A 23460-nucleotide genomic window follows, 5' to 3' on the forward strand; every position below is an offset into this window, starting at 1 on the left:
CATGAATGAATTTAAAAAAACAGCAAAAATTGCAGGGCTGTGGGGAAAGCGCAGGGGAGTGGAGCGAATTGATAGCACTTTCAGAGAGCTGGTACAGGCACAATGGGCCAAATGGCCTTCTCCTGTGTTGTACAATCTACGATTCTATATCTGGCTGTACCTGGTAATATCATATTAAATTCCAAGAAAAATCCTCAATGTTCTAAGCTCGATTCAGTCATGTTGAGAGGAACAGCCAAACCAATACAGGAACCCTGATGAATCAGAGCATCTACGTATTCCAAGTCTACCATTATTGTATCCTCCCGATTTCTCAGCAGCTCCTTTGATAACACCACCCTTGGCTTCCACACAATCTGCTGATGGGACTTTTTCATTCACATGACAACCAATACAAAGTTAGAAAATATCTAATACATACGAGCTAAAAAGGACAGGAGTTTCTGCCTGGCTCCCACTGATTGTGCAGCACATCTGGGGCGAATGCAGGTAGACACTTGCTCAGAAACACACATACAATTTCACCCCTAAATTCCCCCCTCTTCTCCCGGCAGGCAGTCAGGCACAGGGGCCCAAGCTATGCAGGATGCAAGGTGTGCCAGTTAGGCTTGGGGGCCTTGTAAATATCGGTCAGTGGAAGAATGCAAGGCACTCTTTATAATTGGAGACACAGGTGAGGGGGGCGGGGGGGGCGGTGCCAGAGTGCTACTTTGTACAGAGCATAACATTTGTTGTTTGCACTGTTTTTTTTAACCATTTCTCCCACAACCTTGCTCCCTGCCTCAAGGCTGCCACATCACAACACAACTGATCAATGACAGTGAAGAACCCGCCCCCTTCATGCTAATGATTCCAAGAAGGCTGGAATTCACCCAGGATCACAGCAGCAACTCAGCAGCCATGCCAGAGAGGCCCTCCCACCAGTCAGAAAGTCTAGCTCCAATTGTTTATTTGCATTATTAGTACCACAAAGCCATAATTAACTAAAACACCAATTAATATTCACTGAGCTACTTACTCAACAGTCTAAGTCCTTGACCAGCCTGTTAGCGGTGCCCCAGCTGCTGAAGGCTTTGGATTTGAAATTGCTCTTCTTGCCCCCGCTATTATTCACAAAAAGTCCTTGTGGTGGAAGGATAAGTCCAAAGCTAGTATTTTTGCGCAAGTTTAGTAATTTCTTGGAGCAGGCATTTCTTTTCATAGTACAGTCTGATAGTTGGTGACTTGTGTCAACCCATTGTATCTTAGAGATCTCTCTTCTCTAACATTTCTTTCATGCTGGCTAGGTCTAGTCTTAGCTTCTTTTCAGCAACATTTTTCATCAAATGAACATTATCCCAAAGAGATTGGTTGTCAACATAACATTCTATGGGCAAACTTTTCTCACATTAACCCTTATATAATATTCCTGTCAGTATATTGGACAAGTAAACCCCCATATCTATCGCTTCTATTAATGCCAACGTTTTGGTAGCTAAGGTGCTTTTCACTACCCTTTTTATATTCTTGGCCTCCCAAGCCAGCAGGCAACATTTATCACTCTTTCCTACCAAGAATATGATAAACCCTGTGCCAGAATACTCATCTGGAAGATTAGCAAGTGGAGCGTTGCTCAAAATGACCAACCTCATATCTTCTGGTCCACCCAAGACTGGAAACTTGAATGTGCATCTTTCCAAATTTTATTTCTTTAATGTTTTATTTGCTCTCAGAACTTCCCCAACCATATCGTGTTTCATCATAGTACTCAGCTCCAATACATTATAACCAGCGTCAGGTCTAGTCCAAGTGCACAACCAGTTCAACTGCCCAAACTTCTCCGTTTCTTCCTCGGAGGCAGGATCCTCTTTGTGAGGATAAGGTTGTTGATTCAATGTCGCTCCTGACTTGCTCTTAAAGCTATCTATTCAAAGGCCACTGAAGCCTGACTGCCAACCTGGAATTCCTTCTTTATCTTTTCGATTACCCATTGCTCAAATTCTACAGAGCCTCCCCACAGGAAATCAACACGCATGATAAAGATTCCTGCTGCCGGTGGAGCATCACAGGTCTGCCTTTAACTGAACGCAACCCGTTTTCAACAGGATGGACCTCACGGATAAACATCACACTCCTGAGCATCATTCAATCCATAAACACACTTGTTCAATTTCCACAGCTTTCCTTTCTACATTGCCAACTTCTTTCAGTGGTTTCATATAAAAAAAAACTTCTCTTCGAAACTTCTCCCCCTGCAAAAATGCAGCCTTTACATCAAATCAATTTGCACTCCCTGAATATGATGCTAAAAAAATCTTCAAACTCACTTCTCCCACAGTAGGCGAGTCCACCCTGACATCCTGATCCCCGAGTCTTTCTTCAAAGCCTCAGGCTACTAATCCCGCTTTAGCCTTATATGTGCCATTTGGGAGTACCTTTACTGTACAGTTCCACCTGTGAGATAAGGCTGGCTGTCCCGTCAGGTATTTCAGAATATACCCTAAATTCCTTCCAACCCTTTCTGTTTGGCTTCCTTTATCAGCTTATTTTCCAATTTATTAGCAGCTACTAAAACCTCTCGGTAATAAGGGCTTCTACTTCTATTGACGTTCCTAGCTTGGTTCAACAGTCCTCGTTCTTGTCATGCTATGACCTCTATTCACATTCCTCCCTCTTTCTGGGCTACTACTATATGATTTTTCTCCCATGTGCGCAGGATCCCATTCGCAAGTCCATGATTTTTTTCTGGGGTCATGGCCGCTTTCTGGTAAACTGTTAAAACTCATACTACGCTTTCTGGATTTCCACATCTTTACCTCGGTTTGCCAATCGATAGGTCTTGGCTCCGGTCCTTCATCCTGCACATTTAGCCAATGTTTGTATTTACCAGTGGCCTTTCCTACTCTCTCTAGGATGGTAGCATCTCTCCATACACTGGCCTTTTCTGGCAATGCATGTTACCTTTGTTCCTACTTTGGGTAGTTGCCCTTTTGGATAAATAGTCTTATCCTGTACCTCACCGTCAGGTGTGTGTGCACGTGTATGTGTACATTTATTGTACCCTAATAGTTTGATTGCCGTGTTGCACAATTACTAATTTTCCATCACTCCCTATCACCTTGTCAGGTCCTTTCCACTCTTTCTAGCCTTCCCTTTTATAACATAGTATCTAAACAGCATGCATTCCTGATGGTCTTATGTGGTGCCGTAGGGCTCACTGAATTTTCTCCGAAACCTCAGCTTTAATTAAAGCTTTTTTGCCTATATGCAAAGCATTCAGATGAGCAGAAAAAGTGGAGCTAATGCTGGTCCCTTCTCGAGCCGGGGGAGCATCTGATAACATCGAAGGCAACTTTGGATTTCTTCCGTACACCGACTGGTATAGATTGTACCTCACCCCCTCCAACCATTTGCAGAGAGTTCTTTGCATGCACCGCCCATGCTAGCGCTGCTTGCAACCAATTTGCAATCTGGTTGATCAGCCAATATTTTATGTAACATGTCATTCATTACCACATGGTTTCTCTCGCAAAGACCATTACTAAATGAGCTCTCAGCTGCGGTGTGCATAATGTTCAAATTTTCCACACATCTTGAAATTCCTCATTGGACAATTCCCCACCATTATCAGTCAGGAATTTCATTGATGTTTCCAATCCTATCCCACGCATTTCTCCATGACCTTATCAACAATGGTCTGCTTGACTTACTTTGTATTACAGGAGATAGGTTAAATCTGGTTGCTATATCTATGAAGTGTAGTAAAAAAAATACCCCTATCCTTGTCCGAAGCTTTTAAGTCCATTAAATTTCCTGGCTAGTGGCAAGTTCACAACAGGATGTGGTGGTGTCTTGCAATATTTAAGGTCATCATGTCCTTTATCAGCCACTCCAGCATCTCAAACTAGCGTTTTCAGTTTCTGTGGTGCTGAATGTGCAAACTGTCTATGTATCTTCCACATGATCTCCCTTTTGGTTCACCAAATTCTTATTCCCAGAAGTTAACAAAACTTCATGAACTTTTTGATGAGAAATATCTGGCTTCCTTAGTGGCAAGCAGTAATGGCTTGACCAAGTAAAACGTAGACCCACATTTTTCCCGAACACAACTGCTCTATCATTCTTCATGTCTAGCATCATCTGAGCCTTTTTCATTGCAGATCAACTTAATGCAGTATCTCGCGAGGAACCACATCAATACTGATGAACAGACTGATCCCTGCTATCTTACAAGGGAGGACCACCCTTTTGGAGGATGTTAATGTGTTATCATCTCCAAACCTGAAGCAGGTAGAGCCTTCATACTCCTTGACCTTGCGCCAGTCTGCCTCATCAAGAGACTCCAGGCAGCAGTTAAGCCAATCCATCTCTCTCACTCTGGAAATGCAACCACTGTCTAGAACCGCACAGTTGAAGGAATCAACCATCAAGATACCCATCACTGGATTCAAACTCTGTGACCAACACAGTTCCATCACGGCAGTCACCATCATCGCTTTCAGCCTATTTTGCACCGTCCTTCCACCATTCTGAGGAGACATCCTTGATTTCAACATCGATTTGCAGTCTATGGAAGCTTAGCATTTTTGGCTGCTGTCCCACGGACAAGTTTCTTGAAATGATGGTAACTCCAGACTACAAGTTATTTTGCCAAGGGTAAAGGCAAGGGGAAGAACTAGGGAACATGATATTGAAATCGGAGCTAAGCCTTTTATGAATGGAAACAGGCAGCACCTCTTCACATTGGATCGAGGGGATATCTAGAACTCTCAAACCCAAAAGACAGAGGGTGCTGGGACAATTGAGGTTTCAAGATCGACAGAGGTTTTTGTTAGCCAAGGGATCATGAAACCATATCAGGCTGAGCTAACAGAGCAGCTCGAGGGGTTTAACCCTGATCCTATGATCCTAAGACAATTTGAAAGAAAAAGAATAATTACACAGCCAGACTGGTTGGTCGATTGGACAGGGTTGCAGGAATATAGACCCGAAATCCCCCTCCTCATCACTCTCTTTTTTTCGCACGCAATTCATTAGAAGATGCAACTGATGGCACAGAAAGACTGTTAAATCACAAGTCTCGCAACGAATGCACCACTGCTTCTTACACAGAAGCGGAAAGAGTACTTCAGGAACAGTCTACAGGATTTGAACAGACTGCCAATTTACTGAGTGATTGCCAGTAAAATCATTTCCATTAATTGATCGCATCTGCTTGAATCAAAACCAGAAAATGCCACAGCCCAAGTCAGCTCCTCCAATTACAAATAATGTCCCCCTAAGTTACCTAGAGAATACGAGAGCCAGCCAACCTCCCCAACCAGCAGCACAGAAGGAGAACTTACTTTATGTGTGCCTGATGTCCAGATCCTTGAACTGATTTGGCACCCCATCGCTGCTCCTTTTCAGACAAATCATTCTAGTTAAAGCAAGAACAGAGACGCAAACATTGAAAACACTTATCGAACAATGCATGGACAAGCATGATCAGTAAGTTTGCAGATGACACGAAAATTGGTGGCATCGTAAATAGTGAGGAGGAAAGCCTTAGATTACAGGACAATATAGATGGGCTGGTAAGATGGGTAGAGCGGTGGCGAAGTGTGAGGTGATGCATTTTTGGAGGACTAACATGGCAAGGGAATACACAATGAATGGTAGGACCCTAGGAAGTACAGAGGATCAGAGGGACCTTGGTGTACATGTCAATAGATCCCTGAAGGCAGCAGCACAGGTAGATAAGGTGGTTAAGAAGGCATATGGGATACTTATTAGCCGAGGCATTGAATATAAGAGCAGGGAGGTTATGTTGGAGCTGTACAAAACGCTAGTTAGACCACAGCTGGAGTACTGTGTGCAGTTCTGGTCGCCACACTATAGAAAGGATGTGATTGCACTGGAGGGGGTGCAGAGGAGATTAACCAGTATGTTGCCTGGGCTGAAGCGTTTCTGCTATGAAGAGAGACTGGATAGGCTAGGGGTGTTTTTCTTAGAGCAGAGAAGGCTAAGGGGGGACCTGATAGAGGTATACAAAATTATGAAGGGCATAGATAGGGTAGATAGGAAGAAACCTTTCCCCTTAGCGGAGCTGTCAATAACCAGGGGGCATAGATTTAAGGTAAGGGGCAGGAGGTTTAGAGGGGGTTAGAGGAAAAATGTTTTCACCCAGAGGGTGGTTGGAATCTGGAACACACTGCCTGAGGGGGTGGTAGAAGCAGGTACCCTCATAACATTTAAGAAGTGTTTAGATGAGCACTTGAAACACCATAGCATACAGGGCTACAGGCCAAGTGCTTGAAAATGGGATTAGAATAGATAGGTACTTGATTGCCAGCATGGACAGGATGGGCCTGTTTCTGTGCTGTATAATTCTATGACTAAGTAATAGAAAGAAAACAATAACAATGGGAAACTGGTGTACCATTGCTGCCACTAAATACTATTGCTAACCATAACACAAGACAAGCTAAAACTGATAAGTCACAGAAATTTAATAACCTTTAGTTACTCAGGCCTTTTTTCAATTTAACGACTTGAATGAAGGGTCATAGTATAGGCCGTGAGCCAGTTGTAGCACTCTGGTCTCCCAGTCTGGCACTCATGGGTTTAAATCCCACTCCAGAGGCTTGAGCCGAAAATCTAAGCCGACACTCCAGAGCAGTTCTGAGGAAGCCCTGCAGTGATAGAGATGCCCTCTTACGGATGAGATGCTCTGTCTGCGCTTTTGGGTAGACGTCAAGATCCCATGGCACTAGTTCGAAGAGCAGCAGAGGAGTTCTCTCCCGGTGTCCTGGAGAGAACTCCAATAACTATCCCTCAGCCATGGCTAAAACAGGTGATCTGGTCAGCATTACATCGCTTTTTGTGGCTGCTGCATTTCCTTCCGATATAACACAGAGTACATGGGCGGCAAAGTGCTTTGGGTTCTTCTGGGGTCATGACAGGTGATACAGAAATAATTTTGTTCTTTCCAGCTTTTATAAACATTAAGCTGTCATCCTCTGTCAGACGTTTACTGATCTGCTCTGTACTCCCAGTGATTCCTGCTTTCACTTAAATTGTTTTAAGTGATATATTGGGAGCATTCAACCAAGTTAGATGAATTGATAAAGCCTAGCAGGAGATTTCTTTTAGGCTTGAAATGACTGGGCAATTTTCCTAATGGATAAAAGCCTCTAGTAACAACCATCTGACAAGAGCATTTTTGCATGAACTAGGAAGCTTGTTAAATGGACAAGCCTTTCAATTTCTTGTCGACCATACCAAATATGGTCCAAGCTCCATTATATCTGACATTCTTAAATATTAAGATTCATATAAAGACCAGAGAAAGGAGTAAGCTTTTTTTTAAAAATTTAAAGCACTAAAATGCAAAAATCAAATAACGGAGTTTGTTTCTGAAGCAGAACAGAAACCAAAACAATCCTAATAAACTGTTTCCCTATCACTTTGGCAGTGTTAGCTTCAGCTCAGTCAGAAGGTTGAGGGTTCAAGTGTTGCTCCAAGCTGAGACACTAATGCTGGACTGAGGGCGCCTTGCATTGTTGGAGGTGCCAGCTATCAGGTGTCAGACCGAGGTTCCATCTACTCTCTACAGAAGACGTAAAAGATTCCATGGCACCATTTGAGTAAGAACAGGGGAGCTCTCTGCCGGTGTCCTGGCTGATATTTATCCCGCAGCCAATATCACTGAAGAGCAACAAATTATCTGGTCATTATAACATCACTGTTTACAGAATCATGCTGTTTGCAGATCAGCTGTCTACTTTCCTACTTTACAACAATGACCACACTTCAAAAACTACTTCATTGGCTGTAATGTGCTTTGGCACATCCCAAGGTTGTAGAAGGCGTTACATAAATAAGAGCTCTTTCTTTTTAAGCTGTAAACAAAAACCAAATGCTTACCACAAAGTCAGGGTCTGTGTCCCAATCATCTCCATCATCTGATGCCGTTACCGAAATAGTGCGACCTGCAGCAGCTTTCCACATCTGGAAAAGAAATCCATAATTGATGGCTACTTCGGCATCGGCTAAAGAGCAACCACTTATTGCTCAGTCATTCCAGCACCAGGAACCAACTTAAACCCTACAAGATCACACCATACTAACTTCACTGGAACACTTTGGTGATTTGGCCAGATTTCAAATTGTTCTGTACTGGGTCAGAGACCGTGTAAATATTCACACACAACTGCAAAAAGAAAAAACAACCAAAAACACACTCAAGAAGATTCTCTGCAAATAGTAACACATTCTCAGGGACCCTCTAACTTCATGAAGACAGTCAAGAAAAGTACTACACTGGAGAAAGTATAGTTACTTAAACACAGCAAGAAAAACAATGCACTAATAAATCAAAGGTGATTCTGAATCACCATGATCACAGGAGATACTCGCGGTCCTCGAATGGGCCCCAATTAAAAATCCGTAGTTGTATTGACGTGTGGTGCTAATGACACTAGTTCAGAAAAAAACATAAGCTACAAAATGCTGGAAATCTGAAGTGAGCTGGAAATGCAGAACAGGACAGTCAGTGTCTGTAATGAGAAAAGGCTGTACAATTCATCTTGTCCAATGAGGGTCGACAAATGTCCTGTTACATCTCTTTATTCACTGACCTGCTGTGCACATCCAGTTCGTTCTGTTCTCTAAGTTTCAGGCCAGGATCAATGTCTTCAAAAAGTCATGAATTGAAAACTCGGGCCAGGATTTTACAGCCTCGCCGTGGCATGTCTCTCTCCCCCCCCACCCGCCGGCAGATACGGCAAGCCATTTAAACCTACATTCAGTTCGGCGAAGCCGTAATATCCCACCAGGCTGGAGGGACTGTAAAATCCTGGCCAGAGGGTTGGGAAGAGAATGGAGATCTGAGCACATATCAGTGAGTGTTTCAGGATCCCATCTTCTACTGATCACTCTAATAATCTGTCCTCTGAATACATAAGAGTGTAACAACTAGGAACATCAGCAGGCTATTTGGCCCTTCAAGCCTGTTCCACCATTCAACAAGGATTTGGCTGATCTTCCATATCAACTCCACTTTCCAATCTATCACCATATCCCTTAGCATCCAAAAATCTATCAACTCTTGTCTTCATTATACTCAATGACTAAGGATCTCTATATCTCTGGGGAGGCGATGGCGCAGAGGTATTGTCGCTGGAGTAGTAATCCGGAGACCCAGAGTAATGCTCTGGGGACTCTTGGCAGATGGTGGAATTTGAATTCAATAAAAATCTGGAATTAAAAAGTCCATGAAATCACTGTCGATCGTTGGTAAAACCTAACTGGTTCACTAATGTCCTTTAGGGAAGGAAATCTGCTGTCCTTGCCTGGCCTACATGTGACTCCAGACCCACAGCAATGTGGCTGACTCTTAAATGCCCTCTGAACTAGGGAAATTAGGGATGGGTAATAAATGCCGGCCTAGCCCACATCCCATGAACGAATAATAAAAAAAAAGAAAATTCCAAAGATTCACAACCCTTTGAATAAATATCTCACATCAGTCATAAATGGCCGACCAGTTATTCTGAGACTGTGTTTTAGATTTCCAAGCCAAGGAAGACATTTTCTCAACATTCACCTTGTCAAACCTCATATGTTTCAATGAGATCATCACTCATTCTTCTAACCTTGAGGGAATATAGGCCTAGTTTATTCTCTCTCCCCTTATAGGACAATTCTCCCATTCTCAGGGACCAGTCTAGTGAACCATCATTGCAATCCCTCTGGGGCAAGTATGCCCCTCCTTAGGTAAGGAGACTAAAACTGCACACAATACACTAGGGTTTGGCCTAGTCAGTGCCCTAATGCCCTACTTGTAGTTAAGACTTCTTTACTCATACTCCAAATGCTTTGTAACAAAAGTTAACATATTATTTGCCTTCCTCATTGCTCGTGTACAAGAACATTTAGTTTTAGACCATGCAAATTCTGTGTTTTTTTTAAATTTCTCCTACTAAAACGGATAACTTTACCACACTGTGTTCCATCTGCCACGTTCTTGCCGACCCACTCACCTGTCTATAACCCTCTGCAACCTCTTCACACCTCTTACTTTCCCACCTAACTTTGTATCACCAGCACTCAGCCCGTCAACTAAGTCCCTAATATAGATTGTAATTGGCTGAGGCCCAAGTACTGATTCTTGCAGCACCCTGCTAGTTACAGACCGCCAACAAAAAAATGTTCCCGTCTATTCCTCAATGCGTGCTAATACATAAACCTCAGTCCAACGCGTCCTGATTGTGTAACATCCTTTCTTATGGCACCTTGTCACATACTCTATGAAAATCCAAATACACTACATCCACTGATTCTTCCTTATCCATCTTACCAGTTACATACTCAAAAAACGCTCAACAAATTTGTCAAACACAAGTTTCATAAAACAGCAAATTACCGCAGATGCTGGAAATCCAAAATAAAAACGGAAAACGCGGGAAACACTCAGCGGCCTGGCAGAATCTGTGGAGAGAAAGGCTGAGTTAACATTCCAGGCCTGTTGCTGCCAGACCTGAGTGTTTCCAGAATCTTCTGTTTTTATTTCCTTTCATAAATGTGCGCTGACTCTACTTAATCATATTATGGTTTGCCACATGCCCTGTTACCACATCCCCAAGAGTAAATTCTACCATTTTGCCTACTATAGGCATTCCCCACTTTCTTCCTTCCTTTTTTTAAATAGAAGGGTTAGATTTTCTACCTTCCAATCCTTGGGAACTGTTCTAAGGAATTCTGCAAGATCAAAATCAATGCAGCCATTATCTCTACAGCTACCCCTTTTAAAATCTGAGGCTGCTGGGTATCGGGCCAAGCGGATTTGTCACCAGTTAGTCCCACTAATTTCTCAGTCAATGGGCACTGCACAGCAATCTTAAGTGGTTTCTAGAGCTCCTGTGATTGCCAAACTGATGCAGCCCTGAGTCATTCCATAGGTTCAATTGCTAGCCCATGCTGACCAAGCTGATTTCATCCTTGGCAGTGGTCAGGATACTGCAATGAGATTAAAGACCAGGAGGTAGAAGGGAGCAAAGGAGAGGGGGAGCAGGGGGTGGGCAGCAAGGTGCAAAAAGGAGAACTCATCACCCATTTTTCCTCATTTGTAACCACACAGCGATTGTTGTTAAGGGCCTGTGTGCAATCACGTTCATAAAATCCAAATTGCCCACAGTGATACATGAGGCCCAATTTTCGCTCTATAAGTGGATTGATTGCAATGAGATAAAATCTCACCTACTCTGTCTGGGTTGCACAAATACCAGTGGAGGAAGCTCCATTGCTGCGTACTTTTAAGGCTGACATCAATAGAATTTTGATCTCTTAGGGTATGGGATATGGATAGGAAAGTGGGGTTGATGTAGATGATCAACCCTGATCATACTGAATGGAAGAGCAGGCTTGATGAACCATGTAGTCGCCTTCTGCTCCTATTTCTTTTACATACTTTATATGCTTTTTATACTGGATGGTAGTTGTTGCCCATGGAATTGTATCCCCAAATCAGCAAGCATATCAACCTTAAGAAGGGTGAATGTGGACAGGGAGAAAAGTCAATGGGGGTCTCAAAAAAAAGGGTCCAAAGGAAAACAAAATGTAATTTATAGCATTTCTTTCACACGCTCAGGATATTCCAAAGCACCTGACATGAAGTGCTTTTGAAGTGTATTCACGGTATTATGTAGAAAAATGAGGCAGCCAATTTGCGCACAGCCAGCTCTCGGAAAGAGCAACAGAATAAAATGATCAGATAATCTATATTAGATGTTGATTGAAGGATGTGTGTTGGCCAGGACACAAGGGGAACTCCACTGCTCTTCCTTGAAGCTTCATGGACCTTTTCCAATCCACCCGAGAGGGCAGACAGAGACTCAGTTTAACGTTTCATCCGAAAGACGACACCTCCTACGGTGCAGTGCTCCATCAGTACTGCGCTGGGAGTGTCAGCCTAGATCTTTGTGCTCAGGTCTCGGGAGTGACATTTGAACCCACAACCTTTTAATTCAGAGACAAGAGTACTACCAAGTGACTCATGGCTGACGAATTGGAAATCCACGTCTTAATTATTAACACTGGTCCAAAATTAAAACGCTAACTGGCAATTTAACATTTCATCTCCATGGGATGGTGCTAGCTTAAAGAGGAAGTTTAACATTTACTGGGTGAGCCATTAATTACAGTGATTATCTTCAATCGCCAGATCCGATGGCACACTGCTGGCTGAAATTACCGGTATATCTTGGAGCGTTATATTTCAAACATTGTTCTTTCCTTTCACCAAAGAGATGGCAGCTCAAAACAGCATCGCTTTTTTTTTTGTTCATTCACAGGATGCAGACAGCACTGGCAAGGTCAGCATTTACTTCCCACCCCTAATTGTGAACTTACCAACAAAGGATTTCTCCGAGATTCCCAATTAAAAACACATTGCATCACTTCCTTACAAATTTTAGGCTGGAGTGGAGTGGCTGGCTTCTGGGTAATAACAAGTCTGTCAATAATCGCCCGTCTCAGGGTTAGGGCAGCATTCGATGTGTAGTTTCCTCCCATAACAATGAAAAAAATTATGGAAAATACTAACTGGCAGACTCTTCGGTATGAGATGTCAACTGTAGCTCAGTGCAGCACTCATGCTGGGGAGTCAGAAGTCACAGGTTTCAAGGCCACAGGCTAGAATCCAAAATCTAGGCCAGAACTCTCAGTGCTGTCCTGAGAAAGTGCTGCATTAACACAGAGGTGCCTTTTTTTCCCCCCAGATGGGACATTAAACAAAAGTCCCACCTGCCCTCTCAGGTGAATGTAACAGATCCCATGCACTAATTCAAAGAGCCTGCTGATGTCCTGGCCAATATTTATCACTTTATCATCATCCTGAAAAGCAGGCGATTTGGTTATTTAATTCATGGTTTGTGGGATCTTGCCATGTACAAGCCTGAATGACAACACTTCAAAAAGTACCTCATTGTTTGCAATGGCACCATGTAAATATCATTCGACTTCTATTAATGCTACTGCCTGGAATTGGAATCTCATTTGAGGATAAACCGTAAAGTACAATACAGTAAATTTTAAATAAAACCGAGCCTTATTAACCCTGTCTGCCATTCAGACAGTGAAGCGATGTTGAAGAATCACTTTAAGCATCAAGTAAGTAACCCTATACTCCCGAGACACCACATTGTTCCAAACAGTTTATGCTGACTGAATGCGTCCTGTGTTTATCAATGCTCACAAAATAAAAAATATTGTCTGGGGCGGGGAGTCACATAAACCTAAAAAATGAAATTACGCAGGAAACCCCAGGCTTTTTGTTACCATCAAGAAGGGCCATGTTCAGTGAGCATAGCTGGGACTTTTCCAGATTAAAGTTTTGCGGGTTATGCAGAGAGGGGACTTGCAATCCGGTTTCAGCTGGAAAAATAAAACCACTGCTGGCAACAATCTGACCTTGGCAAGTGCCAGCTTTGCAAAGCAGCCTCCTTCACACCATAGTGTAACAAAGCGCGGTCCAAAGAACATCTTATAGTAAACATGTTGCCCAGAGTGGCCGCCCTTTGCTGGGACCTGTTACTTTTCAAAAGGTCATTCGGTCCAAAATGAAGCAAAATTGCTGTCTTAAAACGCAAGCTTGGTAAGGTAAAGTTAAGCCTCAGGAAAGCCAGAGAGAGTTGGGGGTGGGGGGAGAAAGTGCGCCTTGCTTGGCTGAGTCTGGTCTCTTTGTGGCTGCTCCCCTTCTTGCACTTGGCAGCCGAGCCGATATTCCACACAGATCCAGACGGAGCCGGCAGCAGCCCCACCCCGTCTCCCTGCGATCGGCTGCTGGACAGGAACACCTTAAACCCCCCCCCCCCCCCAACCATTCCAGCCCAGTCTCGGGGAAAAAGGCGAAACCCCTTCCCCCGCAGAACAAGGCTCCGGGACGGCTGCGCTGCCCCGTCCCCACACTGAGCGCAGAGACAAAGCGGGGCTTCAGGAACAACCTCTTTATTAGGGCTGGAGGCTGGGAAAACACACACCTCCCTCTATAAACCCGTCCGCAGTTCCCTTCAATGTAATAACACTGCCATCAGGATTTGGCTCAGAATTCCCTGTTCCTAATTAAAAGAAATCTGGAACATACACACACAAAATATGCACATTTCACCCCCCACCAACTTCCCATCAGCTCCTGACTCAAGGAATGCAGCAATCCCATAGGAAAACTTGTGCCTCCAGGGGATAGTAAATGGAATTTCCCTCCCTCCTCTCTATCTAAAGCACGTAAGTGTACAATCTCTCACCTTGCAACGAAAAGATGAATTCCTCCTATATCTTCTCTCTACCTCTGTTAACTCCCCCCCCTCTCTCTCTCTCTCTCTTTTTGCTGGATCCTTTGGCCGCAGTTTCCGTCTCTGGTTTACACACACTTCCTGCACCGATCACGTGTGAGATCAGCTGCTCCATCCCAACCTTCTTGTTAATATCCCTCAGGCTCCTGAACGGCAGCGGATGGATTTCATGCATGACTTTTTCCAAATACCTTCTTCGATCCAACAGCCCCTTCTACTTTGCAAATTTCAAAAAATATATGACAGAGAGATTTTTAGTCCTGTTCTATTTAAAAACCTGGCACGACGTTTAAAAGCTGCTTCAACTTTTCTTCGCATGGTCCGTTTTCAGACTGGGTTGCGTCCTTTAATTTTGCACCCACTGTTCAATTTAATGTTAAACTGAGACATCCCCGGAAAAATACAGCCAGCGATCATCGTTAATCTAAAATAGATGCATCGTACGAGTACCAGCAATCCCTCGGGTCCAAAAATAATGAATGAAGAGGAGGGGAGAAAATAAAATACCTGGATTGAAAAATAAATGTCAGAGTTGCCTGAGGCAGCAGTTGTACTGTGCTGCTGGTCTGACATTAAGTGTGGAGTGTGATTCACAGACAGTAACAGCCATTGTGCCTGCCTGGAATTGTAACTCCCATTGCATCATATTTAGACAGGTGCACAGATCTCTGCTCCATGCAGATAATTTAATGCTTTAGAATCAGGCTTAGGAGCGTCTGCTTTCTCAACGCGTGAAAAGCGCTCACTTAAGTTTATAAAGGTTCTGAGTGGTCCAACAGCTTGCCCCAAGGACTACTGGAAACATTGCAGAAAACAAAGAGACATGTCTAAGCTTTTCGTCTTGCATTCATCAGGACACCTCACAAGAATACCAATATACTGGTTTCCTTGCAAGGTGTCTTGATGTGTGCAAGATGAAAAGCTTAGGCATGTCTCTTTTTTCGGCAATACTCAAGTTCTCTACTACCAAACGACAACTTCTGTAAACCTTCTAATAAACCACAAACGATATATAAAGAACAGGGTACTGAAATCCCAATAGGTGATGTCAATAAAAGTGTGTCAGACAAATCTCCTCCCATCCTCTTACAAGCACCTGGATTGCTGTTGAACGTTTAATGTAAAAGGGCTTCACTAGATAGAAACTGTGCCAGAAAGGGAGAGGTTGGGAGGACTGTGTCATGATATGGCAGGTGGTACTTGCAGGGCTGACCAAATCCCAAAGGGAAACTTGGCCAAGCTATCACAATGATTTGCAATTTGTATTTTTATTATGAACAGGTATGTGCACTGAAGTCAGAAGTAAAGAATCCACTACTACTTTTGGAGATTTTGTATATTAAGTTAAAACATTTATTAACAAAGGAAAAGAAAACTTAAATACACAGGATTATAGTTGCACAGTTAAATTTATTCTTACAACAGTTCCCAAGAGATTTCTACTTAGCTAGACTCCCAAATAACACCCTTTTCCAGGCAACAGTCCAAACAGATTCTTAATCTACAAAACATCCAGTAATATTACCACAAGGAACCCACTGTTGCTATAAGTAGGTATTTCACAGGCCTACCCTCTCCCTCTCACTCGACAATGGAAATGCAAGGCATTTAACAACACTTTGCTTTCTGGAACAAACAAGCACTTCTCTGGGGTGGCTAGAGGCTGTTTTTCACAAGCCTGTCTTCACACAGCCCACCTTTCAAGATCTCACATGACCTATTGTTTTAAACTTTCTTTGGAAGTTACCTTTCCCAGAATATAAACATCTTTCATGTTGTCATCATGGCCAGCACTTAATAACTTTGCCTTATTTATTCACGATTTTGCCAGTTGTAAACTTCTGGTCGTGCCTCTTTAAAATTCAAACAGCTTCTCAACTTATCTGCAAATGCAAGTGTTAGCTCTCCCATTTCCATTTCAAAATGCCTGCTTTTACAGGCATATAAACCTTGCAGTCTGACCATCTTCAGTTTAATAAAGTAGTCACACACACACACACACACACAGCCCCCACAAGCCTGCTTCAGTATCCCACAGTAATATTTGGAAAAAAAATGAAATTCCCTTTATAACTGACATAAAGTTCAGAAGGTTTTAGAGAAGGGGGAGAAGGTGGAGAGCTGGACTGCAATAGCAGTTGATGATTTCTTGCAAGGTGAAAAATACACTATACATGCCTAACCAAACTAGCTTATTCCCATAATAGGCCATTCACACATGCTCTAATAACCTGTAGTTTGCAGTGCTCAAGCTGGTCATTTGCCTATCATTTTCAGGTAGCTTTCATGATGAGACAGCAGCAAAGAAAAAAAACAAAAGTGCACTGGGAGCTACTTGATCATCATAAGATGGGATTGTCAACAGCTTCAAGTCACAGCATCATGATGAGATGCTTCTATTGCAAAAGTTTAATGGGGGATTTTGAGAGAGTAGGGTCAAGATGGCTGAAGGCTCTGTGACCAATCGTAGGACAAAGAGGAGGGGTAGTGTCAGTGGAGCAATGTTCTGGGGGGAAATGGGGCTGGAGAAGGTTGCAGAATTGGGATGAGGCAAGGCCATGGTGACATTTAAAATGCGGAGCTTACAGTTGCTCCACTGGGGGCAGGGAGCCAATGTGGGTCACTGAAGAAGGAGGTGATGAGCAAGTGGGGGTTAATCTAGGACAAAGCTGTAGGATGAAGTTGAAGCAAAGGTGATAAGTATTGTAGAGGTGGCAGTAAGTAGTCTGTGTGATCAAAAAGTAAATGAGATGTGAAACTAAGCTCAGGACTGAATGGAACAAGATTGCAAATGAGTGGTTGAGCCTGACACAGTGGCTGTGGGGTGGGGGCAGGGGGCGGATTGAACCAGTGGCAAAAGAGCAGCCTTTATGGAGGGCAATGGCCTCAGTATTTTTGATCTTGAGCTGGAGGAAACTGTGAGTCAACCAAGACTAAACATCTGACAACTCAGCAGTTTAGAAGTTGAGGGAATGGACTTGGAATTTACCATTCAGGTCAAGGATTTGTAACATAGCTTTGAATGACTTTGTCTTTCCATAACCCAACCAAAATTATAAGCAAAGCCAAGCACCACAGGACAAGAGTATAATGAAATGCAATTAACTTTAACTGATCAGAAATGTCAAAAACCGAGATGGAGACAGAGAAGCATAACAATGTCATTTAACCACAATTACAAACACATGTCGTGTACACCACATTGTTGATTACAGTAAAGCTCGATTATTTCTCTTAATAATAAAAATACTTAAAACCAGCAAATTAACTGTACATTTTACAATATCCTGAGGGGTCTTGACAGGGTGGATGTGGAGAGGGTCCTTCCTCATGGAAGAATGTAGAACTAGGGGTCACTGTTTAAAAATAAAGGGTCACCCATACAAGAAGAGATGAGGAAAATTTTTTTCTCTCAGATGGTCATGAGTCTTTGGAACGCTCTTCCTCAAAGGGCGGTGGAAGCAGAGTCTTTGAATATTTTTAAGGCAATGGTAGATAGATTCTTGATTAGCAAGGGGGTGAAAGGTTATCGGGGATAGGTCGGAGGTTACAGTCAGATCAGTCATAATCTTATCAAATGGCAGAGCAGGTTCGAGGGGCCGAGTGGCCAACTCCTGCTCCTAATTTATATGTTCATAATATCTCAGCATTAGCTGGTTTCTCTCAACAGCAATATGACAGTTTCACAATCTATATCCACGTATCACTGGTAGACTGCCAGTTTAGAGGCGGTCTCTTGTTGACACAAAAGAACTTGCATTTATATAGGGCCTTTCACAACCTTATTACATCCCAAAACGTTTTACAGCCAATGAATTAGCTTTGAAGTGTAATCAGCATTGTAGTGAGGGAGACACTGCAGTGCATTTGGGAACAGCCAAGATAAGGATAACGACCAGATATGATCTGTCTTTTTTTTTAAAGTGTTGTTGGTTGCAAGATAAGTATTTTCCAGAACAGTTATGATTCATTCAGGGACATTTCAATAATCTTGAAGTGAATCATAAACTGTTAACTGCCCTGTAAATAAAGTGTTTTGAATGAATGTCCTTTGTCATTACAATGAGTGATCAGTTTAGAGGAATGACCTGAATATCTCTTATACTTCAACAAAGCTATGTGCAATGCTGTGCTATTAGGATGCCCAAATCAGAACAAAAAGCCAATAGAAAAGCAGACAAGATTATTTAAATGTACATTGATCCCTTTATTAAAGCTATGCCCAGTGGGCCGATTTACAGTTAATGGGGTCCTGGAGCCCTTTGCTCAACTTCATTTTTGCCCCACTTCCCCACCAGAAACCACTCCCCCCCCCCCCCCCCCACCACACACACACACACACACACACACAGAACCCTAAACTATTGGACATTGGTTATTTCACTGACTTTTTTCAAAGTCACGTAGCTACTTCTGCACACCATCATATAACCTCAGTTCTCGCCACTCAATCCGAAAAAAAAAAGTTTTTGTGCTTCTAACGAGATGATACGACTTCAAACGTGTGTGCAGATCGAGCACCGTGTGCTCTGTGTTAGCTCGTGGTACATTAACTGTGTCCCACATTCACATTTCGCTGCGAGAAAGTCGCCGCGGGACCTTTTAATCTCCCAGTCGCGGGCAGGCCAATTTGGTGGCTTTTAGCTGTTGGTGAAGCCAGTGGAATATGCTGACAGAAGTTGCTTAGCAGCAGGGCAGCGACAAACAATAATGCTCCTTCCTCCCCATCACCTTCCACTCAAGTAGAACGGGGCGATTACAGTGTTTGCTGTACTGTCGTATTCATACAAGATATGGGGGGGGTGGTGGGAGGGTTAAGAAACTTGCAGAAATGGTTGCATTTTGACAGAAGGGCCAAGCCACGGGGCCTGAAAGACTCAACATTCCCCGATTTTATCAAATCTGCCACGCAGCCCCACATCTGTAATCTGAGATGACGTCGAATCCAGAGATGTCCCCATTCATTTAGCGCACAGCTGGAGCTACCCTCAAGGTCAGAAGGGTATGCCCTCACCTCTCTCAAAAGGTGGCAAAAAACCCTTATTTTAACGAAACCCTGCTTAATTTTGACAACATCGATGTCCTTGTCTTCAACTGCCCTCGATATTGACGAGTCCTATCTGTCTGAACGAGTACACCTCATGTCAAAGCACCGCGATTTGTGCAGTTGTTTTGAATCCTAACCCGGGCTCTGAACGGTTACACGATTTTACTAAATTGGAACTCAAGTTTATCAGTCTGAATATGGGATTGTTGATTTAGCTGCAAAGGTCATGACATTAACTGCCCTGCACTATTATATAATCACTCTTACGTAATTTTAAACTTGCCATTTTGGTACTTTATGTTGCTATAATTGAAACGCCAAATATCATAAGCGACAGAGGTCGATGCTGATTTATAAGAGCGGAAGGCAGACAGGGGCACTGTGAAAACCTTTCTACTCAAAATCGTATTTGAAGTTAACATTTTAAATTGTTTTGATTCGAACTACATCTTATTTTCGTTCAGATCGAATCAAAGCAACGATGTTGATTCTAAAAGTTAAATTAGGTATCTGATGAGATCAAAAGCTTCCCCTCATTACATTTAAGCTGATTAATCAGATGTTCTGTTTAAAGTTGATGAGAAACTTCAGCTATGAGGATAGATGGGAGAGGTTGGGACTGTTCTCCTTGGCGAGGAGAAGGTGAAGAGGAGATTTGATACAAGTGTTCAAAATCATGAGGGGGCTGGATAGAATGGATAAGGAGAAACTGTTGCCACTTGTAAAAGGATCGAGAACGAGAGGGCACAGTTTTAAAGCCATTTGCAAAAGAAGCAAATATGATGTGAGAAAAATCTTTTTCACACAGCGAGTGGTTCGAGTCTGGAATGCACTGCCTGGAAGTGTGGTGGAGACAGGTTCAGTCGAGACATTCAGGAGGGCATTAGATGATTATTTGAATAGAAACAGTGTGCAGGGTTATGGAGAAAAGGCAGGAGAATGGCACTGAGTCATAATGCTCATTCGGAGAGCTAGCGTGGACACGATGGGTCGAATGGCCTCCTTCTGCACCAGAGCAATTCTGTGTGAGTTGTAGAGGTATTTTGTCCACAAAGTATTTGAATTGAAAATGGAATTGTACATTGATTTAAAAATCTAGTTTGCATTTAATAATATATTCTGTGCATTAGAGAGAAACGTGAAAATATGAATCAAATCAAACCACCATCCCTATTAATTGAGTAATTAACTCGGGCCTGCTACAAATTTGGAATTGGTAACACTCGGTCTTGCCTGATGGGTACACTTCCAAGTCCCCAATAAGCTTTCTCTTTTTATTTCATTTCAAAACAGACCTAGAAACATATTCAATGTTAATATGCTGGAATCTAAAAACACATGTCACAATTGATCTTTTTAAGACAGTATATTACTTCCATAAGAAAGATAAGAAAAGCATGTTAATGTCACTGATCAGTGTTGGCAGTGCGCACTGTATCTTTGTTTTATAAATTGTCTGTTCTACTTTCTTCAACAACTAAGGTCGATTTCTCTTTTGAATTTAAAATGTTTTGCGAACCTGCTATGAAACAGAGGTGAGCGTTTGTTTAAATATCTCAACCATGGTCCTCAAACCAATATATGGTCCTCAAAAAGCTGAAAATCACACAAAACCAGTGCCCAACAAATGTAAAATGAAGGGAACTTCTTTAAGTCAGCTTTTAGATAGTACTTTTGTATTCCAGAAACACTAAGTTGGATGTTAATTGGATGCACCATGGATATATCACCAATCTTATTCAATATTACAGTGTTGTGTGTGTGCATACGTGGGGATGGGGAGATTATACAAAGCAAAAATGAAAAGCCTTATGTGAGAAGGCCACATTTTTCAGCACTGAAAAACTGGTATGATTTCCTATCATGTAGCTAAGGCTTTTGGCCGAAGTAATGCACTAAATTTGACCTCTTAATTTACATCGCTTGATGAGGAGTCATGTGTAAAGTGTAAATAATATTTATGTAAATAATATTAGATTACAAATTACAAATGTGTGAGAGAGTCTTTCTTCCAGGTCCTGTTGCATACACACAAGTTTTTTGTTTATTTTTAATAGACTGGTTTCATTTGGGATCTTGTTTTGCCTTAAAATGAATGGCTTGTCATATGCTTGGATCACAGAACAGTAGCAAAAAGAAATCCTATTTTATTGCGATCATATGTCATAAGATATAACATTGACGGAAAGCGTGAATCATCCTATATTCCTCGACTCCTTTGAATGAATACTGGTGAAAGCATCATTAAAATGAATATATTTGTTCATTTGACTTAGCTCAAGAAAATATTCAAGAACAACATTTTCAAATCTATTTTTGTTAATTTGTAAAGTGTGCTGTCTGTGTACCAGTCAATTTTCAATCAAGTTGTTACTTTTCTTTTAAACAGTCATTTGGTAGCACAGAACTCGAGTATTGCTCAAAAAAGAGACACATCAAAGCTTTTTGTCCTGCACTCAACAGGACACTTCACAATAATACCAATATAAGGGGAAAACAACAATTTATACTTCATGTGAAGAGAGTGCTGATTGGTTGGCAAGGGGACTCTGATTCGTAGAGGTATTACCATGGAGAATGTACTAGTGATGGTGACTGACAGTTAACTGTCAAGCATTGTTTGATGCATTTGTGTGTACTGGAAGCTATATGCATTAATACACAAGGCCCTGTTCATTTCAGACAGAAAGAACATGTACACACATTGCGCCAGTTTCAACTAAACAAAATAAGTGACATGCACTGATGAGGCATGGACTTCTTCCATGCATTGACCATTCAGGCTCAAGCTGCCTGGTTTAAATTTCAAACAACGCTTGACAGTTAACTGTTATTATCATCACTGGTGCATTCTCCATGACAATGCCTCTACCAATCGGAGTCCACTTGCCAATCAGTACTCTCTTCACATACAGTATAAATTGTTGTTTTCCATTTATATTGGTATTCTTGCAAAGTGTCCTGATGAGTCCAAGACAAAAAGCTTAGACATGTCTCTTTTTTTTCAGCAATTCTTTTCTTTTAAGGATATTGAATTGTTCCTTGGCAAATTGATGTGGAAGTGTTTCAAGACAGTGGAAGAACTTCACCAATAATAACTAAATCTCTCATTATTAACAAATCTTTAACATCAATAACATCTCACGGCACAATAAAGGGGTGAGGGTGGGGTTGATGATGGGGAAGGAATAAATGAAGGGGAAGCCAAATAGGTTGAGGAATTCAGACAAGAGCTGAAAATTTGAATTATGAGAAGATTTTGAAATATAGAAAACAAAATGAGGATGTGAAGGGACTCAGGGAATAAATCCAAAAGAGTGAGGCTGAGGCACTGAAACATTTGTTGCTGACGCTGGGTTGAAGGATACAGACAATAAGGGCATTGTTTCAGTGGAGGGGCAATGTTGCAGAAGAGAACATAAAGATGGCAGTATTGCAATGGTAGGAAGATAGAGGCCATACTACAAACTGAAAACTAGGCTGAAGAACTTCAATTCAATGGATTGGGTTCATGAGGATGACAGTGATGTGCAGGCGAGCCTTAGTTTGGCTAACCGGTGATCAAGTTTTGCACCTAGGAGTAACCCCCTATGACTTCACCAGTAGTGAGATAAGAATGGAGATTGACAGTGCTGTGCAGGTGGAAGTGAATAGTCTTGGAAATGGATAGATTGTGGGTTTTAAACCTGGCTCAGGATGGAACAACAAGTGGTCGTGGTGGTGAAATGTGTTGGGGGTGAATCGGTGCAAAGGACAGGAGTTTTAGGTGAGATGTCGATAAACATTGGCTTCCATTCTCCCCAGGTTCAATTTGAGAAGGTTTTGATCATCCAGGTCTAAATTCAGGTGGGCAGTCCAGCCATACAGAACTGATTGTGTGATTACTTGAGAAGAATTAATTACAGTAATAGGTAGCTATTAATATTAATGATAGTTAGCGAATATTGTTAACTATGCCTGGTTAGGTTATTTAAAATAAGGACAGGAAAAAGCTGGAAATACTCAGCAGGTCAGGCAGCATTTGTGGACAAACATGTTTTGCTTTCCAAATTTCCATAGGTTTGTGTTACTGGATTAGCTTTTCCAAATCACTTTGATGCT

General features: G+C 42.2%; 1 protein-coding gene across 7 annotated transcripts in view; it reads right to left on the reverse strand.

The window, feature by feature from the left end:
* LOC144684987 (src substrate cortactin-like) overlaps positions 1-14410 on the reverse strand; it is an 84595-nt gene extending 70185 nt beyond the window's left edge. For 6 of the 7 annotated variants that reach the window (XM_078549490.1, XM_078549489.1, XM_078549486.1 and 3 more), the window contains exons 1-3: positions 14265-14400; positions 7888-7971; positions 5325-5398 (exon numbers count right to left, since the gene is read on the reverse strand). In XM_078549490.1, coding sequence (XP_078405616.1) covers positions 5325-5398; positions 7888-7971 — 158 coding nt within the window. In that variant the 5' untranslated portion in view covers positions 14265-14400. Of the gene's footprint in view, positions 1-5324; positions 5399-7887; positions 7972-14264 lie in introns of all 7 variants that reach the window. The other variant, XM_078549488.1, reaches the window with a different exon arrangement.
* Between the last annotated feature and the right edge of the window lie 9050 nt (positions 14411-23460).

The sequence above is a fragment of the Cetorhinus maximus genome, chromosome 9 (genome assembly GCF_964194155.1).
Source record: "Cetorhinus maximus chromosome 9, sCetMax3.hap1.1, whole genome shotgun sequence".
NCBI lineage: Eukaryota > Metazoa > Chordata > Chondrichthyes > Lamniformes > Cetorhinidae > Cetorhinus > Cetorhinus maximus.